Source organism: Dreissena polymorpha, chromosome 9, assembly GCF_020536995.1.
Source record: "Dreissena polymorpha isolate Duluth1 chromosome 9, UMN_Dpol_1.0, whole genome shotgun sequence".
NCBI classification, from domain to species: domain Eukaryota; kingdom Metazoa; phylum Mollusca; class Bivalvia; order Myida; family Dreissenidae; genus Dreissena; species Dreissena polymorpha.
The window spans coordinates 683,808-710,377 of record NC_068363.1 but is presented as its reverse complement, the minus strand read 5'-3'; the positions used below and the strand labels follow the sequence as shown (position 1 = coordinate 710,377).

The following is a 26,570-nucleotide window of genomic DNA, read 5'->3' as shown; positions in this document are numbered from 1 at the left end:
TGCTTATTACACAATTTTCACCACCAATATACATAATAGTATTTTGTCACATAAGCTGAGTGGTTCTATTTAATGCTTATTGTTGGAGTACTGATGTTACTAGTTTTTGGCCTAAGGGATCAGTCACATCCATCCATCTTTCACTAGGGTTTCCTGCCCCTAATGACCTTGTTGTGGCTCTGTTTCCAGGTGTACCCTGACCCTGTGCGTGTGGTCTCCATAGGTATCCCTGTAGAGGAGCTGGTAGCAGACCCAATGGGGCCAGGGGGAGCCATGACATCTCTTGAGTTCTGTGGCGGCACGTAAGTAGACCAGAACGGCATTCTAGGAAAAATGGGCTTATTGCATATGTGTTAAGGGTCATCCCAGATTAGCCTATGCAGTCTGTACAGTCTGTCTGTACACAATTTTTGTCCAGGCTATTTCTCAACAATTAATGACCGGAATTCAATAAAACTTTATGGGAAGCTTCACTACCAAGAGTAGATGTGCATATTATCAGCCGGTTCTGGTCGGATGATTTTTCAGAGTTATGGCCCTTTGTAATTTTCCATTAACTGTACATACAGTGCAATTTTTGTCCCCCCAACTACTAGACGTTTCCTTTTATCTAAATATATAGTGCAATATTGTGACAAAAAATACCTTTGAGGAGCATCACCTGTCTCCGACGGTTTCTTGTTCACAGAGTTATGGCCCTTTGAAATTTTCTATAAACTGTACATATAGTGCAATTCTTGTCCGGGCTATTTCTCCCCAACTACTGACTGGAATTCAATGAAGCTTTATGGGAAGCTTAACTACCTTGAGGAGAGACGCATGTTATTTGTGGGTTCTGGTTAGATGATTTATTTAGAGAGTTATGGCCCTTTGAAAAACTCCTTTTTTTTCAATAAGACTTAGGGCTGTAACGATACATTCGAATATTCGAATTACTCGAATACGGCTGTGGACAAATCGTATTCGTTATTCATCACCTCCCGAACCGAATATTTGACGAATACAAACAACGTGGTTTCGAGTTTGAAAGTTAAATCGTCTTATCTTACCTTACAAATAAATGTTCATACAATAAACCCCTATATTTAAATGTTCTTCGCCTTATTCCGGCGTTTTTCATCATGTTTACCCCACCCACTATGTTACACAGTGAGATTATCAACAAAAATGGCGGGCACCGGTTGAATATTTACGATATTGAATTGAAAAATCTTTCAATGGTTGTTTAATGTTTATTTAGGTAAATACGAGTGTTTTGATGCTCAAACATACACACAAAAAGGATTAGCAGATGGAATTTCTTTTTTGTTTATCTTTACCACAATGATTGTGCTACTTATCAACAAACATGGAGCCTAGTAAAGGGAATGCTATTGATATCGTTGACCCGCCGGCCAACTGTTGACTCTTAATTGTTCTGCTCAAGAATTGTATTGGTAAAAGTCATGTTTTCAAAACTGTGTTTAAATTTTAAGCAGTTCTAGTCAGTGTTTAGTTATTTCAAAGTGTTATATTTCATATTTTCATTCATACATGCCAGACGTCCCGATCTCGGGGGGGACAGTCCCGCTTTTGGGATCTTTGTCCCGGCATCCTGATGAGACACTTTGTCCCGACATTCGTTAAAAACAATGTAAGGTCTATAAGTTCCCAATAAAATTCGCTTTTCAAGCTCTTTCTGGCTAAAACTTACCATCGCTAATCCCTTTATTGCCCCCAATTTACAACCCACTTCTACTACTCGAGTGCACCAGTGTTGTTTTTGACACCTTATCAGCGATTTATTGGCAACTTATTGATTTAATCAGCATTCACACCATGGTGTTTGTATGATAGGAGTCGCTAAATTGCTATCCAAAGATGTATTGTACAGATATAAATGCCGCCTGCGTTTGTATTTCATGGTCCAATCAAGTGCGACAATAATATTATCCTGTGTATTATACATCCCAAAGTTATAAAACCTGTCAAAACACCGATTTTGTACATCAAACAAATTGAATGCTGACCAATACACATTGATGTTTCTCACAAATTACCTTTCGTTTTCGACGGATTTTCAGAAAATAGTTTGTACATATTGCATCAATCTAAATTTAGAGTTAATTTACGATTGGTTGAATAAGAATAGTGCTCGATGCGCTCACATCGTGTCACATGATTTACATATGTTCAAGGCGATATCCCTGTACCGATTGGATGTCAAATCGAGGCATAGGGGGATACCCCACATTTCAGTTTATGGAGTGTGTTTACTTCCGGAAAATGGAGAACATATGCGTTCACGAAATTCTGAACACACATTTATCATCAATTTTGGGCAGAAATCAAGAGTTATTGTAAGTAATATACTGACTACTCACTAAAGAAAAGGTGAAATGATTGATCGTTTTAGGTGTCCCGCTTTTTGGTCAAATGTCCCGACAATTTTTAAGGAAAGTCCCGATTTGGACCTGTAAAATTCTGGCATGTATGTTTCATTATGCAATGATCCCGGCAATGATACTGAATTAATCAAATTGACAAATACTCATAGTTTCATACTATATAATGTCATGTCAAGATGTCAGTATTACTTTTGTTCATTGAAATTCATATTTGTGAATAAATATTTGTAGTCGCCACCCTGTATTCATGATACGTATCGTATTCGTCACCTAGTGTATTCGTTACAGCCCTAATAAGACTTATTAATTTCTGAATATAAGTTAATAATATTTATTTTCCCGGAAAAGAATGTTGTTTACTGGTTTCTATAGATACCATTACGGAATACTTTTGTCTGTTTCGTTATGTAACCTTATGTACGGAATGCTTCGGACGAGTTTGTTAGAACAATAGAATTTCGCATTTTCCGTACCACGTCATATTACGTCATTCCTCCTTTTGCAAACTGCCTGTACTTGTGTTCAGGTCGACAAAAAAGTTGTACAATTTCTATCTGGAGAAATCTTCGGAAATGCCACGGCAGAAAAAGAGAGCAAGTGGAAACTCTTGAGGAAACATTGGAGGACAATAACAGATTCCAGCAACCCGATCAAGATAGTCATTTGATTGATTTTGAGGAGATTTTACATGCTTCAAAAAGTTCAATACATACAACGAAGCAGGGTGCGTTGTAAGTGGGCAATCTGTTCCAACATTAAGTCTTGATTTTGCAAATAATCTAAGGCAACCCCGGAATACAGGTCAGTCGCACGAAATACGGCGTTTAGCGCATGATGACTTGGTCCTGCACGTGAAAGTCTCGCTCAAACAACAAATTGCGAGGGGCGATTATATGAACTTGGCCTTGTTGCTTTAAGGCACGTTCAAGTTGTCCGATGTTTGTAACAGGGTTGTTCTTCAGTTGTCGGCACGAGGCAGTATTGAGCAGGGCCCTAAAGAATATAGGGATAAATTACAGACTATTGAACACTGGTCTGACGCCTTTTTGACTTATTCCTCAATTTACCACAAAGTCCACAAGATGCAACATTACATGTGGACAATAGGCGAATGCGCGGCACGCCAGGGGTATTACGCATCACGTGAGTATAATGGACAGTTCAGACTTTGCCAGGCCTTGCAACCTACGTCTTGGGCTTCGATCAATAACAATCTCTGGTGGCGATGCGTACAAACAAGGGCCCCTGATCGACAGAGCACGCCAAAAGTCAACAACTCTTGTCACCATGGCGCAGAAACAACAGCAGCACCCCAAATAGGTTCTAAACCCGGGGCTATTTCCTCTTGTAATTATGACCTAGTAAATCTCGCAACATCGCCACTGAATATCAAAATATTACGCGAATACTTAATGTCATATAATTTGAAAGGCCAAATAGAGCTTTTAAATGGTTTTATTAATGGTTTTTCAATTCATTATAGCGGCCCTAGAGTCCGTCAATTAAGTGAGAACTTAAAGTCTGCTACTCCGAATTGTCATCGTCAGCCATTTTTTCTCGTCTGCTAGCGTTCAAAGTTCAAATTTAAAATGAAGTTCTTACCCGTAGATATAACACACAAGATCTTGAAAAGCAAGCACACAAAAAATGGCTCCAGATTGCAATGGTTGTCTGAATGTGATTCTTAGGTAATGAAATAGACAGAATTGGCTTGAAAAGATAGATATCTAATGGAGCTGCACATTTTGAGTGGTGAAAGGTCAAGGTCATCCTTCAAGGTCAAAGTTAAAACAAAAAAATCAAAGCGGCTCATTAGGGGCATTTTGTTTCTGACAAACACATCTCTTTTTACTTGTAAAATATATTAAATAGATCTGTTAGTGAATACATTTTTGGAAGCAAAAAAATCAGAGAAAAAATTCCCTACCATAGGCCTCCTGAAAATCGTTTTATTTAGATTGCCGATCTCATGCTTTCTTTTTGAGCATTTATGCAATATAGATGGAAAGGTTACATTACACAAACATTTGTGTTTGACAATTTGCAGAATATTCTTTAAAAAATATGTGCTGTCCTAAAACAGACCTTCGTTGTTGTTGTTGATTTCATCTCTACAAGAGTCGTCCGTCAATGTCTGAAAAGTCAAATCCTTCGAATTCCTCATCATAATCGTCGCTGTCAAACAATCGGGTAATTTCAGGCAATTTCATCAGGGGTCATTCCGTGTGGTGTGTCGTCGCAGTAGAAGTTGTCTTGAAGATCGTCGTCGGTTGTGGCGGTAGTGGAGGTGGTTATGGTGGTGTTTTCTTCCCTCTGTTTGTTGCTGTCGTCCCATAATGTGTCGTCTTCTGATCCGTCGAGGTTGTTGCTGATGCTACATTTCTTACCAGACCATTTGTAGTATTTTGTTTTGACTTTGATGGGGATGATACTTTCATATAATGTATTCTAAGATAACGCTTGTATTTTTTCATCTTTTATAAAACTTTTGTTTCAAAACAATGGACCATATATATAATGCTGTACACAAATGATATACAATGTTTGTTTTTAGCTCACCTGAGCACACTGTGCTCATGGTGAACTATTGTGATCGCCTTTTGTCCGTTGTGCGTCCGTCGTCAACATTTGCCTTGTGAACACTTTATAGAGGCCACATTTATTGTCCGATCTTCATGAAACTTGGTGAGAACATTTGTCCCAATGATAACTCGACCGAGTTTGAACACTGTTGACGTCACATTTGATGCCCAATCTTCATGTAACTTTGTCAAAATGTTTGTCTTAATGATATGTTGGTTAAGTTAAAAAATGGTTCTGGTCCATTGAAAAACATGGCCGCCAGGGGTCAGGGCAGTATTCCTTATATGGCTATAGAGAAACCTTGTGAACACTCTAGAAGTCACAGTTTTTGCCCAATCATCATGAAACTTGGTCAAAACATTGGTTTCATTGATATCTCGGATGAGTTAGAAAATGGTCCAGATCGGTGAAAAAACATGGCCGCCAGGGGGTGGGGCAGTTTTCTCTATATGTATTTAGTGAAAACATGTGAACGCTCTAGAAGTCACATTTTTGGTCCAATCTTCATGAAATTTGGTCAGAACATTTATTTTCTGGATACGACGGTTGAGTTTGAAAATGGTTAGGATCAGTAAAAAAAAAACATGGCCGCCAGGGGGCAGGGCAGTGTTGCTTATATGGCTATAGTTAAACCTTGTTATTAACACTCTAGGAGTAACATTTATAGTTCAATCTTCATGAAACTTGGTCTGAACATTTGTTTTTATGATAGCTAGGCTGAGTTTGAAAATGGTTTCAGTCTGTTGACAAATATGGCCGCCAGGGGGCGGGGCAGCTTTGCTAATATGGCTATAGTGAAACCTTGTTAACACTCTAGAAGTAAGATTTATAGCTCAATCTTCATGGAACTTGGTCCGAAGATTTGTTGTATTGATAGCTTGGCTGAGTTAGAAAAAGGGTAACGGTTTGTTGAAAAATATGGCCGCCAGTGTAGCGGCAGTTTTCATAATATGACTATATTAAAACCATGTTAACACTCTAGTTGTAATGCGGAATCCGATGTTGGTGCACAATGATGAATTTGCAGAAATTTAATATAGTGGTAAAACCAATAAAACAACAAGAAGTGTTACATATGAATCTTATTTGACTTTTCATTCACTTATCCTAGGCTACTCTCTATAAAACTCATTTATACCTGTGCCTGCATTGTTGCCAGGTGGTAATTGTGTAACACTGCTGGAAATTGACCCCCATTAACTGGTCACTTTCATCAAAGACCTTTGTGTTGATGTCAGATGGAAGTCACTTTCATCAAAGACCTTTGTGTTGATGTCAGATGGAAACCATTCATAAGATACATAAGACATTACAACTTGAAATGTTTTACCCCTACAATTTTCAGTTAGTCAGTAGTTTGTGTGTGATTATGAAAGATTTGTGATTTTAGCAGGTTTTATTGTTGTTTCAATTGGAAATATCAATGCAAGGTGAGTCCTAAAATTGTTCCCATTGTTTAAAAACACTTTGTCTAAAATGTGAACAATTTGGTAGTAAAAAACAACAACTTATCACATCTTTTAAGAAGCACAAACAACTGTTTGAAGAAAAGTTGATATGCATTTTTTTTTGCAAAAATAATATATTTATGCTACAGATTTTTTGTGCATTTAAATTACAAATAGTTTGATAGTTGTTTTGATATGAGACGTTTTCAAATGTTTTGTGTGTGTTTACTTCTATATTTGCACACATTTTTAACTATAAGAAAGATCAAGTGATGTTTTGTACTATAAAAGATAAATATTGAATTTTTAGTAGCTGTACATGTTCTCATACTCATTTACTTTTTTATAACTGACTTTGATACATAAAAACAATTCAACATATTTTATTTAATTATGCAAAAACTATATTATAAAAATACAATCTCTTGAACAAATACGGTTGTTTTCAGTATCTATAAGTGTTCTTGCTAAACAGATTGTAAACAGTCATCCCCTATAAGATGCTGAGATGCTTATCTCATGATCTCAAATTTGGACAACAATTTGTTGAAAAATGTACTTTCATTTTCTTTTGCTGATGCTCATTATTAAATAACTGTCCTCATATTACTTTTATCCAAAATAATTATAATCCCACAAACGAAGTTTAGGGGGTATATGGGGGTGAACTTGTCTGTCGGTCGGTCTGTCTGTCGGTCCGTATTAACCCTTTGCATGCTGGGAAATTTGTCGTCTGCTAAAATGTTGTCTGCTGAATTTCTAAACTTAGCATTTTCTTCCATTTTTGTCAAAGAATACTATCAGAAGTTTGGATCCAGATGAGACGCCACGTTCTGTGGCGTATGAGACGCCACGTTCTGTGGCGTCTCATCTGGATCCAAACTGTTTGCAAAGGCCTTTAAAATTTGGTTCCAGCGCTGGAAGGGTTAAGTGTCCGCTCTCTAATTCAAGTAGTTTTGATCCGATCTTCACCAAACTTGGTCAGAAGTTGTATCTACATGATGTCTAGGCCAAGTTCGAACATGGGCCTTGCCGGGTCAAAAACTAGGTCACGGGGTCACTTAGTGCGTTTTAAACATTCAGCATGTTGTCAGCTCTCTAATTTAAGTAGTTTTCATCCGATCTTCACCAAACTTAGTCAGAAGTTTTATCTAGATGATCTTAAAGCCAAATTCGAACATGGGCCTTGCCGGGTCAAAAACTAGGTCACGGGGTCACTTGGTGTGTTTTTTAACATTCAGCATGGTGTCCTCTCTCTTATTAGCTCATCTATTTTTTGAAAAAAAATTATGAGCTATTGTCATCACCTTGACGTTGGCGTCGGCGTCCGGTTAAGTTTTGCGTTTAGGTCCACTTTTCTCAGAAAGTATCAATGCTATTGCATTCAAACTTGGTACACTTACTTACTATCATGAGGGGACTGGGCAGGCAAAGTTAGATAACTCTGGCTTGCATTTTGACAGAATTATGTGCCCTTTTTATACTTAGAAAATTGAAAATTTTGGTTAAGTTTTGCGTTTAGGTCCACTTTTCTCAGAAAGTATCAATGCTATTGCATTCAAACTTGGTACACTTACTTACTATCATGAGGGGACTGGGCAGGCAAAGTAAGATAACTCTGGCATGCATTTTGACAGAATTATGTGCCCTTTTTATACTTAGAAAATTGAAAATTTTGGTTTAGTTTTCTGTTTAGGTCCATTTTATTCCTTAAGTATCAAAGCTATTGCTTTCATACTTGCAACACTTACTAACTATCATAAGGGGACTGTGCAGGCAAAGTAATGTAACTCTGACTGGCATTTTGACAGAATTATGTGCCCTTTTTATACTTAGAAAATTGAAAATTTGGTTAAGTTTTGTGTTTAGGTCCACTTTATTTCTACAGTATCAAAGCTATTGCTTTCATACTTGCAACACTTATTTACTATCATAAGGGGACTGTGCAGGAAAAGTTATGTAACTCTGACTGGCAATTGGACGGAATTATGTGCCCTTTATACTTAGAAAATTGAAAGTTTGGTTAAGTTTTGTGTTTTGGTCCACTTTACCCCTAAAGTATCATAGATATTGCTTTCATACTTGGAACACTCGCAAACTATCATAAGGGTACAGTAAAAGGACAAGTTGCATAACTCTGGTTGTCATTTTTACGGAATTATGGCCCTTTTTTGACTAAGTAACTTTGAATATATGGTTAAATTTTGTGTTTCGATCACTTTACTTCTTAAGTATCAAGGCTATTGCTTTCAAACTTCAAATACTTTCATGATATCATGAGGTTACTGTACCTGGCAAGTTGAATTTTACCTTGACCTTTGAATGACCTTGACTCTCAAGGTCAAATTATTAAATTTTGCTAAAATTGCCATAACTTCTTTATTTATGATTAGATTTGATTGATACTTTGACAAAACTACTCTTACCTGACATACCACAATAGACTCCATCCAAACCATCCCGTGTGCCCCCCCCCCTCCCCCTCTCCCTCACCCCCTAAATTTTTTTCTTTTTTTTTTTTAAGATCATCTCACAAATGACCACCACACCCTCACACTATACCCCCCCCCCACCCCACCCCCAAATTTTTTTTGAAACGGTTAAAAAAAACACAAATATTTATTTTTATTATTTTATGTTTGAAATACCGTCCAACCATCGCTCCCAAAAATCCCCCCCCCATCCCCCCTCCCCCCACCCAAGAATCCCCCCCCCTCCCACCCCCCCCCCCCCCCCCCCCCCCCCCGGATTTGTTTTTTTTTTGTTTTGGTCAGAAGTTGAAACTAGATCATGTGTAGGTCAAGTTCGAACATGGGCCATGCCGGGTCAAAAACTAGGTCACGGGGTCACTTAGTGTGTTTTAAACCTCACCATGTTGTTCGCTCTCCAATTCAAGTAGTTTTTATCCAATCTTCACCAAAATTGGTCAGAAGTTGTATCTTGATGAAGTCTAGGGCAAGTTTGAATATGGGTCATCCCGGGTCAAAAACAAGGTCATGGGGTCACTTAGTGCGTTTGAAACATCAAAATGTTGTCCGCTCTCTAATTCAAGTAGTTTTCATCCAATCTTCACCAAACTTGGTCAGAAGTTGTATCTAGATGATGTCTAGGTAAAGTTTGAATATGGGTCATGCCGGGTTAAAAACTAGGTCACGGGATATCTAAGTGCATTTAAAACCTCACCATGTTGTCCGCTCTCTAATTCAAGTAGTTTTCATCCAATCCTCACCAAACTTGGTCACAAGTTTTATCTAAATGATCTCTAGGAGAAGTTTGAACATTGGCCATTCCGGGCCTAAAACTAGGTCACAGGGTCACTTAGTACGTTTTTAGCTCACCTGAGCACAACGTGCTCATGGTGAGCTATTGTGATCGCATTTTGTCCGTCGTGCGTTGTGCGTCGTGCGTCGTCAACATTTACAAGTTCGAAAATGGTTCCGGTTGATTGAAAAACATGGCCGCCAGGGGGCATGGCAGTTTTCCTAATATGGCTATAGTAAAACCTTGTTAACACTCTAAAAGTCACATTTATTGTCCGATCTTTATGAAACTTTGTCAGAACATGTGTCCCAATAATATCTTGGACGAGTTCGAAAATGGTTCTGGTTGGTTGAAAAACATGGCCGCCAGGGGGCGTTGCAGTTTTCCTTATATGGCTTTAGTAAAACCTTGTTAACACTCTAGAAGTCACATTTTTAGTCCAATCTTCATGAAACTTTGTCAGAACATGTGTGCCAATAATATCTTGGACGAGTTCGAAAATGGTTCCGGTTGGTCGAAAAACATGGCTGCTAGGGGGCGTGGCAGTTTTCCTTATATGGCTATAGTAAAACCTTGTTAACACTCTAGAAGTCACATTTTTAGTCCAATGTTCATGAAACTTGGTCAAAACATGTGTCCCAATAATATCTTGGACGAGTTCGAAAATGGTTTCAGTTGAATGAAAAACATGGCCGCCATGGGGCGGGGCAGTTTTCTTTATATGGCTTTACTGCATGGTAAAATCTTGTTAACATTCTAGAATTCACATTTGTGGTCAAATGCTCATGAAACTTGGTCAGAATATTTGAACTAATAATATCTGGGCTAAGTTCAAAAATGGTTAAGATCAGCTAAAAAACATGGCCGCAAGGGGGCGTGGCATTTTTCTTTAAATGGCTATTTACTACAAAACCTTGTTAGCACTCAAGAAGTCACATTTATTATCCAATCTTTATGAAACTTGATCTGAACATTTGTTCTAACAATAGCTTGAGTCAGTTTGAAAATGGTTATTTGTTTGTTGAAAAACATGGCCGCCAGGGGGGGGGGGGGCAGTTGTCCTTATATGGCTTTAGTGAAAACTTGTTGACACTATATTAGCCACATTTATTGGCCAATTTTCATGAAACTTGGTCAGAACATTTGTCCCAATGAAATTTTGCCCGAGATTGAAGCTGCGTCATATGAGCTCAAAAACTAGGTCACAAGGTCAAATATAAAAAGAACATGTTAAAAGTCACTTTTTTTGGCCAAAATAATCTTCATGAATCAGCTTGCATTTTTTTCAGAATAGTCTAGTTCCTTTGCGTTCAGGTGAGCGCCTTAGGGCCTGATGGCCCTCTTGTTTAACAATTAGCATGGTGTCCGCTCTCTAATTCAAGTAGTTTACATCCGATCTTCACCAAACTTGGTCAGAAGTTTTATGCAGATGATCTTAAGGCCAAGTTAGAACATGGGCCTTTCTGGGTCAAAAACTAGGTCAAGAGGTCACTTAGTGCGTTTTAAAAATTGAGCATGGTGTTAGCAGTTTTTTGTGAAGACGACATGCAAAATATTATGTGTCAATGCGGCATGTGGGGGTATTCGTCACGTCTGTGACAAAGCTGTAGTTTAAGCTTTGTCGCAACGGGTAACAAATGTCTATTTTAAAAAATTTAAACACACACACACAAAACTACTGATAACGCATATATGTATATATCTGCCGAAACAGCAAACCTCTTCTTTTCACAAAACAACGTTGACAACCCTTGTTTCCTGGATACGACGGTTGAGTTCAAAAATGGTTTTGATCCATCTAGTAACATGACCGCCGGGGGGGGGGGGGGTCATTTTCGTTATATTTATATACTGAAAAAGCCTGTGACATTTTTTGGCCAATCATCATGAAACTTGGTTAAAACATTGTTTTTATTGATATGTCGGATGAGTTTGAAAATGGTCGTGATCAGTGGAAAAACATTGCCGCCAGGGGATGGGGCAGTTTTCTCTATATGTTTGTAAGAAGCATTTTCCTTATATATATATATATATTTTAAAAATCTGGGTATTAAAAACATGGCTGCCAGGGAGGGTGGGGTAATTTTCTATATAGGCCTATTGTCAATACTTTGTAACATCTTATTTTTAAAGTCAGTCTTGTCATGCTAATAATTTGAAATATTTGCTGAAGAGTTTTAATCTTTGTTTCTTTCCATCTAAGTCTCTCAGGTGAGCGACCCAGGCCCCTTTGGGGCCTCTTGTTTAAATATTAAATTATGATAAGGTAACATGAGGTTGACAATATTAATATTACATTTGAATATCTAATAAAATGTTTGCCATTAAGGAGTTGAAAAGCCATTCAAATATTCACAAATTTGTATTATTATTAAAAACCCAATAATTGTCCTTTTGTAAAAAAAGATTTGTACTAAACTCAAAGATATTGCTTTAACCAAATACATGACTACAAAATACAGTGATTTTAATGAACCGTAAGGTCCAGTGTCACATGTCAGGCTTGAATATCAAAGAAACACATCAGTATCTGTCGTCAATACTTATACACAATTATATATGACAGTAGTAAACCTTGACAGTAAATAAATAACTAAAAATATAGATTTAATACTTGTAAAATCATTACCCAATCAAAAATATAAAGAAGTGTGTCATATTCAGCCATTTTGGCTCATAAATTTAGTTCCAAAGGATTAATGAACAGTACAAATGTTTATCTCAGTGTGTGTTGATTAAATAAAAGTGTGGCTTGTTATCCTTCGCCATAGGCGGAGGGATATTGTTTTGGCGTTGTCCGTCCGTCTTTCCGTCCGACCTTCCATCCGTCCTTCCGTCTGTCCGGAGCCATATCTTTGAAGTCCTTTGGCAGATTTCATTGAAACTTGGAATTAGTATATATATGGATAAGAGGATGATGCATGCCAAATGGCATTGTACACCATCTGTTAATAACAGAGTAATGGCCCTTTGTATCTTGAAAAAATACTTTTTGTGTGTGTCTGGAGCCATATCTTGGAAGTACTTTTGCGGATTTCATTGAAACTTGGTATGAGTATATAAATTGATAAGAGGATGATGCACGGCAAATGGCATTGCTCACCATCTGTTAATAACGGAGTTATGGCCCTTTGTATCTTGAAAAAATTGCTTTTTTGAGTTTCAAATATAACATTTTTTGTGTCCAGAAGCATATTGGCGGGGGATATCTATTCAACGAATTTGCTTGTTTAACTTTTTTATTATAAATGCACTTTGTACAGGACAGGCAGCTGTTTAATAATAAGAAAGCAATAATTTTAACATATCAAACAACATTGGTGGAAATTTGATACTAAAACACACAAAAAGTGTCTCCTGGGCAAAAAGTAGTAAACACCAATCTTACAATCATTAAAATATTTGATTGAATGAACATGCATGTATTCAAACTAGTAACAGTTAATTTATTATGAAAAACATTAAGGTTAAGGCAAATAACACATGACATAAATAAATACACATATTCTTGTCATTAACAAAATAAAATCTAAACACAATAATGGAAGAAATATGTTCAATACATAATAGTTACTCTATGTAACTTAATATTTCTAAGAACAGAACAAATAGTGACAGTCAAAAATGAAATGAATATATAAAATCTCTCCTAACCTGCACTCTGCAGTTCTGTTTACTTTGCAAAAGAACTACTCAAAAAATATAATAGAGCATAACAAATCACGCAAGTTAATCATGTATGTACATGCAAGACATTTTTAATATAAAGCTCAAGATTAAACGATACACTGATTATATGCAATTGAAATAAAAAATAATCATACCAGCAATAATGGTGGATTACTTGCAACAGATGATAGAATGTTTTAAAATTGTATGGCCATACAATAAATCACGTGAGAACAATGCAATAAAACAAAACTAAATCCATGTTGCCAAGAATTGTATTGTGAACCTACTTTTTCAAACATATCAATGATTTAACATTCCGTAAGAACACAATACTTCATCAATATGAGATATGGGATGAAACCTAACCTGAATACGAGATATATGATGAAACATAACAATGAATATGAGTTTGTTGTCGCCATGAATTCATGTTCAAAGTACATGTTCCAAAATGTTTGTAATGAAACTTGTGAATCAAAACTATTGTACTTTAAACACCAGGATTTTGTCTGTATTAAGTTGTACCACAATGATTGAGGATGTGCTCCTGTTGTAGCAGACTGAACATGGTTTTATAAGTCCATCCCTCTTGGTAGCGAGAGTTGCCAGCTTCTTCCTGCCTTCCCCATCAAGCTGTAGGATAGTGTTGGATACCGCTCCACAGACCAGCACCTGTCCCTGAGCTGTCACATGAATACCATGTGGCCATTGTAGGTCTGGGTCTGTGAAGATGCAGAGTATGCTACCATCTCTGGCCAGAGTGAGGACCTTGTGATGTTCACAGTTGGTGACAAATATCTTGTCACCTGTTGGATTCAGTGCACACTGCAATACTGCAAAGGAGAGTAGTTTAAATGTAGTCAATTCTTTACATAACAATAATGTTCATAAAGACATTAATGTCTGATTCACATTTTTTTCAAATTTATAGAGTATGATTTTTTAACTATTCAGCTACAATTAAACAAGTATAAATGCATCATTATTTTATGCTGGAACCCCATTATGTACAAACTTGCTAGATTTAATAAAACATGTTGTTACTGAGATACGCAACGTGCTGACATATTATGATCATGGCATTATTTTTAATTGTAATTTATAAAGCCTCAACTTTTATACAATGAAGAAACAAGTCTTAATGATACTTAGCAAAGGAAAGACTTACATGTACAAATGTATGGCTGTTTCATTTACATATATTGCCAAAATCATGTAATTCAGTTCATACTTTGCAAACACAATTATATTAGGAATACTTAATTAAAATGAAATTGACATGTTAACTGTTAAGTTGAAAAATAATTAATACATTCCAAATAACATCTGGATATATGAATCATAATATTACCTGTAAACTTGCCTGGTGTATCCTCATACAGTTTTTTCATTAAGTCTCCTCTCATAGAATACTTGTAAAGTGCAGTGCCAGAGGTGATATACAGGTCCTTCTGATCATGAGCGATACCCACGCATGAATGTTTAAATTGTAACTTCCTGCCCATAACCAGGTGCCCACCATTCACTGAGACAAACTGGACCTCATCTGTCGTGTCCTTAGTGACAGTAACAGCTACTTCACTTGATGTGATTTGACACATATCATTTGGTTTAGCATTTAAATCACAGTGTGCCACCTCCTTGTATTGCTGATCTAGTAGCTTAACACACTTATTGTCATGATCTGCTACAAGGATCTGATCACTGGAGAGAACACAGATGGCAGCGATATAACAGTTTGATGTATCACTTGGTATTCTCACATTATACTCTGACTTTCCTTGCACAGTGAATACCTGATACTCTGACTTTCCTTGCACAGTGAATACCAGATCTTGGTCACCTAGCACAATCCTCCCCAGGCCTGACAGTGTAGAGACAAACTGTTCAATATCCATGTCAGCCTGGAATGTCACTAACCTTTCTGCCTGAACTGCATTCTCCTTCAGATAAGTTTCAGACTGCCTAATTTTTTCCAGACATTTCTTACTTGCAATAAATGCAAGTTCTGCTTTGCCCTTATCAACAATATCATGAATTGCGTCACTGAGTTGTTTCAATTCATTTTTAAGCTTGCTGCAATTATCCAAATCAGTCTTGAGAGAAGCTTTCAGAGTGGTCATCTCAGCATCTAGCTCTTTAATGGTGTTCTTTTCAATCTTGTCAAAAATTGTATTTATTTTCTGGCGTGTCTGACGTATTTCATGTAATTGTTTGCTGTATGAGACCTGCAAAGACTGCATGTTGGTGCTCCAATTGTTCTCCAGTTTCTTCAGAGTCTCCAGAATAGTTTGGATCTTTTTTGATACTTTCTGTAAGTCTGGTGGAGGTCCTTTGACTGACTCGGATATCAGGGTTACTTTAGCACATTGTCTGGAAGGAAAACAATACTTATATATTTGTAGGTGATTATAATGGCCATTATGAACAAATATGGCTGAGGTTTGGTTTATCAGGTGTCTTCTGGATTTAAAATGCTCTTTTCAGGTAATTGGCTTAGATTTGGAATATATTCATTTTTATACAGATACCAAAACACACATAATTAATATTAGTTACTATTGTACTTTTATTCAAATTATTCACATTCACACACAAAGTAAATAATTATTTGTTATTATTCTATGCTTTCCGATGGTATATAGAGAAATATCAGTGAATTAAAACTGATATTTCACTGTTTAAATCAGTGAAAAATAACAGTGAAAATTATCAATAATTATCATTGTTTGACCAGAACTATTTATAGATATCTTTGGTTTCCCAAAGGTGACCCCCTAATCATACCAAGGGCGATTATTCTGCATTGAATGTTTATAAAAACATACAGATAAGGTTCCCTTGAACATACATGTAATAACATTTCGGGACGCCCAACAGGGAATTGTATTGTACGGAATGGAAAAAATACAAAAATAATCATTAATCAGTATAATATAAAAAGAAAATTTGTTGGATTTGGTGGAATATCATATGAATTCATTCGTGATCATAGAAAAAAATATTTTTTCACTAGTGGCGCATCATTTTCTAATATCTCTCGTGAATTAAAATCGATATTCCACCAAATCCAACAAATATCCTCTATATGATTGAAACTGAAAATGAATGGTCTATTTATAACATATTTGAAAGCAAAAACATAACTCAATTACCTGTGATTGAGGAAAGCACAATTAGTGCAGCACAGCTGACTGTGGTCATTACAAAACATTTTTAGATGTTCGTCTCCATGAACGTCACATTTCCAAAGGAAATTCTCCACTTCCTTTGACACTGGCCACTTATTTGTGTCTCCCCTTCCATATGTCAGATGTTTCCCAAACAACTGACCATGCAAGTTTATACATTTTGCACAATAAAATTTATGACAGTTATTGCAGTAGAATTCTGCCCACTGGTCAATGTTTTGTTCTAAACATGGCGAACAACAAAAGTCTGTAAATGAATCAGAGCCTTTAGCCACAGTTGACTGAGAAAAGGTAGCCATCTTGAATATTGTTTAAGTTAAAGAAAAAAGAATCCTGTATGTCCTCAATTTAATCAGAACTTCATTATTTAATATTTTCCAGTACCACAGAAATATTGTCCAAACAAAAACACATTAAATACTTATGTCAGATTTCAAGCAACTAACAAACTGTTTAACCCTAACAAGATAACTTCCGCTGTTTCAGTTATTTTGTTCAAACCCGCAAACAGCAGTAACTTAGCAAATCTGTCCCATGAGTATAAGGTTTCACCAAATCAATAATCATACAGCAAGTTTGTAAAGCGGTTTAAAAAGTGTACAGACGCTATAAAAAAAACCTTTGTCATAACTTATCAATCCTCTACTTAGGTTTACATAAAGCACACTATTTTGTGAAAAGTTTAAGAAAGATACCACTTTAAAAGGAAACTTGAAACGTTGCATTTATAAATGAGAGGTTTATGCTCCTTAAAGCGATATTATACGATTTTGTAAATGTGTTAAATTGTAATATTTTGATAATGATATCTACAACCATTAAGCTGATATAGTGGCCTTATTACAGATAACACAGTAAATTAAACGTACATATTTCTGTTTGAAATGTCATACAAGTAAAGAACAGAATGTTTGTTACAATTGTTAAACTAGAAATGGCGCGGCAGAGGCCGACGCGTATCCCCACGCCGCATGTTTGACCCAAGGGCGCCCCAGGGTTGATCATGGGGCCATGCATAGTTGAGATTGACTGTATTGTCATAAGAGAAGTTCAGTATCAATTAGAAGTGAATGGGTGTAAAAATAAAGAAGTTATAGTAAAAGGCAATTTTGGGAGGGTGTGGCCTATGTGGGCGGGGTGCCCCAGGGTTGGTAATGGGGCCATGCATAGTTGAGATTGACCGTATTGTCATAAGAGAGGTTCAGTATCAATTTGAAGTGAATCAGTGTATTAATGAAGAAATTATAGTAAAAGGCAATTTTGGGCGGGTGTGGTCTATGTGGGCGTGGCGCCCCAGGGTTGGCAACGGGGCCATGCATAGTTGAGTTTGACCGTTTTGTCATAAGAGAGGTTCAGTATCAATTTGAAGTGAATCAGTGTAGAAATGAAGAAGTTAATGTAAAATAACCTAAATTTTTTTTATAGTAAATGAATTTTTTTGGTGGGTGTGGCCTATGTGGGCGGGCGCCCCAGGGTTGGGATTGGGGCCATGCATAGTTGAGATTGACCCTAATGTCATAACAAAAGTTCAGTATCAATTTGAAGTGAATCCGTGTAGAAATGAAAAAATTATAGTAAATGGAAATTTTTGGTGGGTGTGGCCTATGTGGGTGGGGCGCCCCAGGGTTGGGAATGGGGCCATGCATGGTTGAGATTGACCGTATTGTCATAGGTGAGGTCCAGTATCAATTTGAAGTGAATCGGTGTAGAAATAAAGAAGTAAATGTAAAATAACCTAAAAAAATGAGTGATAATTTCTGACGCGGCCCCACCCCAACCCCTATAACTTTTGACCCAGGGGTCAGATCAAAATTCCAAATAGTGCACCGTCGCACATATGCTCATAGCTACCATGTGTGTAAATTTCAAGGTTCTAGTGCTTTTAGTGTAGGAGGAGATAGTGGCCAGGACGGACGGACAGACGGACAGACGGACGGACAGACGGACGGACGGCGGAGATCACCACAATATCCCCACCTTTTTTTCAAAAAGCGTGGGGATAACTATACAGATAACATTGTGTGATCTTTATGTATTTAAGGGACATTTTCACAGATTTTGGCATGTACTGAAGTTTGTCATTAAATCTTTATATTGATAAATGTAAACATTGGTGCCAAAAAGCTCCAGTAAAAAAACATGAGTAAAATTAAAGAAAGAAAAAAAGTAACACTCAACTGTGCTTGAACCAATGACCCCTGGAGTAAAGGTCTATCGCTTAGACCACTCGGCCATCTGTGCTCATGCAATGAGTGATGTTTTTTATACTTAATATAAGCAAGAATATCACAAAATATAAAGGCAACAACAGACTGAATTCCAAATTATTTGATCATTAACGCATTGCAACGCTTGATAATTTTCAGGTTTTTAAATCGTCAAAAGAGGCATATATTGGATACTTTAGAGCATGGTAAATGTGCAGTATAACTGTTGCCTCACAGATATAACTGAAACGAATATTTGCAAATCTTGAACAATTTGTTTTAATTTTGTCAATTTTTTCCAAAACGTGAAAAGGCCCCTTTAACATCATCCATGTGACATTCTCACGAAATATGACAGAGACTACCCTAGGCCTTAAAAATAGGGAGATGTGACTCTTCCATTTTTCTGAAACAGGCAGAAGTTTGGAAAATCAGGGAGGAGTTTGTGCGAACAATATCGACTTCAAAAACAAAACATGTTCATTTCACAACTTTTATTATTTCTATCATTATACTATGTTTGTTTGTAAAAACAATAAATTCTGATTAAAATCTACTTCATAACACATTTAAGTCATTTAACACATTTAAGTAATTAAAGATATGTACCGGTAGCACCTTTTCATCCCATATTTATCGCAATTATACTAACATCATCCATATGACTGCTTTTGTAACAAAACACCATCTTAATGAATGGAACATCTAGTATATCTATTACTGCTTATCCGAATACTATACATGTCCGAAATATGTACACTTAAGAATGCCTTACCTGTTTAACTTAAATAATCCATAGTTGCTTGTTGTTTTCTGGTTTAGCAAACCTTATCAAAGTTTGTGAAAACCAGTTAATGCTTTCTCCATTATTGAATCACTATTACTTGTAATTCGAATCGCCAGCTTTGAATTGAACGCGGGTTGAATGTTAAAATACGTCCGCCATTTGCAATGTCGAAGGTCATGACTTAGCAATTTAATTCTACTCGGATAATTTATATCTAATCGAGTAAATGTGTTTTCTCAATGTTTATTTGTAGCATTATGACTTGTTAATATAAAAAAGGAACTGTGATTCCAGTTTATATAAGATGGGTGTTACTCGTAATTATGAGTGGATTAACAAACTGACAAAACTCGCTGGACTTAATACAGTAGTGGATCTACGTAATTAATAGACTATTGATGAATTTTGTTTTTCTTTAATTATTTTTGACGACTTTCTTTAACTGTGCCATCTGCGAAAGAGGCTGCCAAAAACGAAATATGTTTATTTCCTGTTTATTTAAATTAACCATTCTTTAGAATGAAGTGTGTTTTGTGTGTACCGGTACTTCTACACATGTTGTTATTTAAAATGTATGTTAATGTCAAGATGAGCTTTACATGCTAAAGTCAAAATAAACTATTCTATTCTGTTCTGTTAAATATAAATATAAAACAAGAGCACTCATTCGAGTTCAAGGTCAACCAATATTCAAAACTTGACCAGGTGACCTAGTTTTGGGACACATATAACCCAGATTTGAACTTGACCTTTTTAGCTCGACTATTATATATAAAATATATAAAGTGGAGCTATCCTACTCAACCCGGCGTCGGCGTCTGCGGCTGCGTGTGCGTGCAAATGTTAAAGTTTTCGTACTGCCCCAATTATTTTCATTGTCACTGGACATATTGCTTTCATATTTTGCATACTTGTTAACCAACATGACCCCAACCTATAAACAAGAGCAGACAGCTCTATCAAGCATTTTGTCATAATTTTGGCCCCTTTTCCACTTAGAATATGCAGCAAAAGTTAAAGTTTTCGTAGTACCCCATTTATTTTCATTGTCCCTTGACATATTGCTTTCATATTTTGCATACTTGTTTACCAACATCACCCCAACCTATAAACAAGAGCAGACAACTCTATCAAGCATTTTGTCATAATTGTTGCCCCTTTTATACTTAGAATATGCATATTATTGATAAATCTATGTTATAGTTTGGGTACTACCCCAAATATTTCCTATATCCTTTAACATATTGCTTTTATATGTTGCATACTTGTTTACCAACATGACCCCAACCTATAAACAAGAGCAGACCACTGTATCAAGCATTTTTACATAATTATGGCCCCTTTTACACTTAGATAATTGAACATTTTGCTTAAATTGCCATAACTTCTTTATTTATGATCACATTTTATTATTACTTTGACAAGACAACACTTACCTGAATACCACAATGGATTCCACCCAAACAATATTCCACGCCCCTACCCAGAATCCCTTCCCCCCCCCCCCCCCCCCCAACCTCCCCTCCTCCATTTTTTTTTAAACATCATCTAATAAATTACCCCACCCCACATTATACCCGCCTCTCAACCCCCCTACCCACCCCCATTTTTTTTTAAACATCATCTAATAAGTTACCACACCCCACATTATACTCCACTCTCACCCACCCCACCCTACCCCCACCCAAATTTTTTTTTTCTGTTTTTTATTTTTGAAAGATCGTCTAACAAATGACCACACCCCACAATTTTTTAATATGAACAATTTCCCCATGATGGCTTACGTTATGTCAAGCACTCGAATAGTGGAGCGCGCTGTCCTCTGACAGCTCTTGTTTATTGTCAGAATAAACATTCTGACCAAGTTTTATCAAGACTAAGTCATAAATGTAGCTTCTATAGTGGAAATAAGGATTTTAGAAGATTTGACAAAATCACCTAGTGTAATGTAGTCTTTTATAAAATTCAATAATAAACATACACAAGTCCTGTTTAATGTTCCGGCCGTGTACATGATACTCCTCCTTCTACTCAAGAACAGTATATTAATATAGGTTGGAACACCCAATGGTGGCGTGTACAATTCGGATGGGATCTTGTGCAAAAGCACGTGCTCAAAGGAAGCGAAGTAATATGATAGACGAATAAGGATGGTAGTCCAGTATTTACATGAAATCATAAAACAATTAATGGGCTGCCCGCATACTCCTGATATGTCTAATTATAAGATTATATTTCAAGTTTGATAGCAATAGCTTGGGTGGGATGGTTGGACGGTCTTTAAAAAATATAATAATAAAAATAAATATTTGTGTTTTTTAATGCCCCCAGATTGAATGATCGGGGGCATATTGTTTTTTGCCTGTCTGTCTGTTATTCTGTCCCAAAACTTTAACCTTTGTTAAAGTTTTGCGATAACTTTTGCAATATTGAAGATAGAAACTTGATATTGGGCATGCATGTGTATTTCATGGAGCTGCACATTTTGAGTGGTGAAAGGTCAAGGTCATCCTTCAAGGTCAAAGGTAAAAAAAACAAATCCAAGGGAAGTAATAAGTTTTAAAGGGGCCTTTTCACAGATTTTGGGATTTTTTAAACTTATTCATTAAATGCTTTATATTGATAAATGTAAACATTGGATCATAAAAGCTCCAGTAAAAAATCAAGAAAAAATTTAAAAAAAGGAAAAGAACATTGCCCGGAGCAGGTTTCGAACCAGTGACCCCTGGAGTCCTGCCAGAGTCCTGAAGTAAAAACGCTTTAGCCTACTGAGCTATTCCGCCGAGTACACATTTTTGACATATTTTATACCTTATATAAGCAATCTTCGTAGTTTCACAAAATTTAACGACAAAAACAGAACTCTCCAAATTATTCAATCGTTTCGCGTTGCAACGCTTTATAATTTTTAGGTTTTAAAATCGTCAAAAGATGCATATAATGGCTATATTAGAGCATGGTTAATGTTCAGTATTACTGTTTCCTCACAAATATCATAACTAAAACGAAAACTTACGAATCTGAAACAACTTTTTTCAATTTTGTCAATTTACCAAAGCGTGAAAAGATCCCTTTAAAGGGAGATTATTATCTGCTAAATGATAAAAAAAACTTAAATAAATCAAAGCGGCGCATAAGGTGGCATTGTGTTTCTGACAAACACATCTCTTGTTTTACCATGTTTCACACAAAAAATAAGGGATAGTAATGAGCCCTTATTATTGAATGCCATGGACAAGCTTTTTGTTATGGTTAGCAGATAAGCTGGACCGAATAACCATTTTAAGTGTTTGAACGAACGAAGCAGATTGCCAAGCAGATAAGCTGGACCGAATAACCGTTTTAACTGTTTGAAACAACGAAGCAGATTGCCAATTTTTTTATAGTCAACACCCTTGAAAAACACAATATACACAATGGGTAATAAAATTGTTAACAACTTATCAAAGAGTGATCATCATAACTATTCTACCTAAACGAAGTCAATGCATTTGATACAGCTAAATTGCATCCGCATGTTACAGCAATGCCTCGTGTCAGTTAAGTACACTGTGTAATGTGCATCCCTTTGTGTCAAAGCCGGATATATCTTAACTATGAAACAGACAAAGTATGTATGCGTAGATTACATTGGATTTTAATGTCTAATGCCTACTGTAATTCAGTCTTAATTCTGTTCAAACATTGGACATATTTATTCGTTAGGATCTTACATTTGTCACTCGGTCTACTGACGAAATAGAGGAAAATTAATGCCTGACAAATAATAATGGTTTTACAGTATTAGCAGATCTTTGCACAATTTACAAACCCTATTATGAATTGTTCAAAAATACCACATGCTTTGCATTTATTTTCAAATTTCTTCTGATTATATTTTAGCAGAAATATTAACAAGAAATTATTACACTAAGTGGGCCTAGCATTTAAGAAATTATATAAAATACAATCATTTAAACTGACTGCTTACAGAATCATGAACCAGTCATGTCAAAACAATCAATTTGAGAGCTTACAGAATCATGAACCAGTCATGTCAAAACAATCAATTTGAGAGGTCAGGTGGGATTGATTTGATTTTATAGGGCACTGTTTTGATCAGTAATGAACCGGTTACCACTTAGATACGTATTTTGACGCATTTGTTGTCCCTTAGAAAGTTAAATTTAATTTCAGACCTTTCTTACTAAATTCAAGTTTTAAAGGCTTCATTTCCAACCCTTTGTTACTTATGAGCAGCAAACAGCATAAAACCTGAACAGACCACAAGTTCTTGTTTTATGCTGGTTGCAAAAGCCATTTTCACTTTGCTTCTGATGGGGGAAAGGGTTAAGCTTGTTATACCACTTGAATATTACTCTCACTAAATATAGGAAAGCAAATTTTATTGCAATACGTATTCTAAAAAATGGATAATATTTAATGATTTATTTAGGAAATCAGACAAATTTTAAGAAAATTTAGATATTTTTTACGAAAAGAGCACTGACTTTATCAGTACAATATACTGCCATGGATAACTTTGGTGTGTTTCAGTCACCTGCTGCGCGGTGGGGACGCAGGCAAGATGGTGATCGTGTCTGAGGAGGCGATCTCCAAGGGTGTGAGGAGAATCATCGCCATCACTGGGGCAGAGGCCTTGAAGGTGTGTAACGGAGTAGGAATTGATGTTATATGGAGGTGTTTACCCTTTCCCCCATAAGAAGAAAAGTGAAAATGGCTTTTGCAACATGCATAAAACCAGAACAGCCTGCGAGTTATCGCAGTCTGTTCAGGTTTTATGCTGTTTGCTGCTCATCAGTATCTAAGGTTTGGAGATGAAGCCTTAAAAACTTGAACCTAGTAAGAAAGGTCTTTAATTTAATTTAACTTTCAAGGGACTACAAATGTGTGAACATACATATCTAAATGGTAAAGGGTTAAACTAGGCATGGTATTGGTTCCTCTGGTTCAACAATGTCTTTCATATTTATTGCTATTGTATCAGTATCCTTCTTGTGGTAAAGCTACTTCTGTAGCCGTATCTTCCATACAGCTTGGAAATTCTTCTTGTTAAAGCTGTGTTAATTCAGTTTAATGAAAAAGCTGTTTGAAATGAAAATGAATGTGCTAGAATGAGAGATAGTGTGACAAATAGGGATTTTTGTCGGTGAATTGTCAGTGGTTTTATTTAGAATGAGACCCAACTGTGTCCCAATATGTCACCTCTGTATAATAATAAAGACAACATGATCATATTTTCATTATTAATGTAGTGTGTGTATGTTTCTGATAATGCATAATTCTTGCTAAAACGCCTCATTATAGAAGTATGTAGGCAATATACATCATGATTTGGACATTTAACGACTGATAAGACCAGTTCCGTATATTTCCCTGCAGAAAATTAAAGTTGATTACCTGATTGCACATACATTTAGGCCCTGCACAGAACAGACGTCCTCCAACGTGAAGTATCGGAGCTGAAAGCCAAGATGGATGGCAATGAGACGTCACAGAAGTACACAGAGAAGCAGCTCACACGCATGATAGTGGAGATGGATGATGTGAGTATTTGTCTGAGTCAAGTATTGTGTAATCCGCGCATGATATTCAGGAATAACACTCTCCGCCTTTATGGTATTTTTTATGTCCCCCAGTCTATACTGGGGGACATATTGTTTTTGCTCTGTTTGTTGGTTTGTTTGCGTCAAACTTTGTTATTTGCCATAACTTTTGCAATATTGAAGATAGCATCTTCAAATTTGGCATGCATGTGTATCTCATGGAGCTGCACATTTCGAGTGGTGAAGGTCAAGATCATCCTTCAAGGTCAAAGGTCAAATGCATGGGGGGGGAGACATAGTGTTTCAAAAACACATCTTGTTATCAGAGGAAGTCTCCTGTTTAGGCTTAACTGCACAGGCTAATCTGGAACGACACTTTATGCACATGCATTAAACCCCTTTTTCCCAGAGCTAGGCTAAAATGCATTTAATAACACTTGTACACAGTGTAACATTACTGCTTGTTGCCTGTTTAAAGGAGGTGACGCAGTCTACCACCCTATATGTAACATTACTGCTTGTTGCCTGTTTAAAGGAGGTGACGCAGTCTACCACCCAATATGTAACATTACTGCTTGTTGCCTGTTTAAAGGAGGTGATGCAGTCTACCACCCCATATGTAACATTACTGCTTGTTGCCTGTTTAAAGGAGGTGACGCAGTCTGCCACCCCATATGTAACATTACTGCTTGTTGCCTATTTCAAGGAGGTGACCCAGTCTACCATCCCGTACTGGCAGAAGGACAGACTTAGGGCCGACCTGAAGGGGCTCAAGAAGAAGATGGACGATCTTGACAAGAAACGCAAGGCTGCTATGGTTGCCACGGTGACAGAGGAGGCCAAACAGCTCATCACCGACAAGCCAAACCAGAAATACATTGTGCACGAGTTTAAAGCAGGAGGAAATGCAAAGGTAAGTTTGGTATAGAACTTCAAATTGTAGAGATTGTTTTATGTTAGGTTTGTTACCATGCATCACATGATGTAATCAAATTAGAGATAGCTTTGCCTTGTTGCAGGGGAGGGGTTACAGTTGAGTCATTCTGTCCAATGGTTAGGTCAGGGTGTCTGTATATATTGCGAAGCAAACTTATTTCACATTTCTCAAGTAATTTAATTTTCACTTTATAATTCAATTTATACTCCAAATATGTCATAACAATTAAGTATAAATGTGAAAGTCTTTTTTATACCGAGTTATCCACATATTCCTTATTACCCTTCAACATAGCTGAAAATATGGTGTTTAGGTAAAAGTCATTTTGGTGACAATTTGACAAAGTGATGATTTATATTTGATCTTAGACATTCCAAATTTTGACATTTTAGTTGCAGTAATCATAACAGGCTGTCTTCATATGTCTTGTAAACATATTTCTGGATGTAGGTTGTTTCAAATTTAGCACATGACATAAACTGTCCTACAAATCAAAACTCAACACAGAATTCATCGACAAAACCCTTTATTAAAAAAAAAAAATGCATCTT

The 26,570-nt window shown here is 36.5% G+C and overlaps 1 protein-coding gene across 2 annotated transcripts in view; it reads left to right on the top strand.

The window, feature by feature from the left end:
• The window catches only part of LOC127843700 (alanine--tRNA ligase, cytoplasmic-like), a 55,064-nt gene that overhangs the window by 26,488 nt on the left and 2,006 nt on the right, over nt 1–26,570 (top strand). For both annotated transcript variants that reach the window (XM_052373421.1, XM_052373420.1), the window contains 4 exons: nt 190–302; nt 24,073–24,181; nt 24,957–25,082; nt 25,789–25,995. In XM_052373421.1, coding sequence (XP_052229381.1) covers nt 190–302; nt 24,073–24,181; nt 24,957–25,082; nt 25,789–25,995 — 555 coding nt within the window. The remainder of the gene's footprint in view (nt 1–189; nt 303–24,072; nt 24,182–24,956; nt 25,083–25,788; nt 25,996–26,570) is intronic.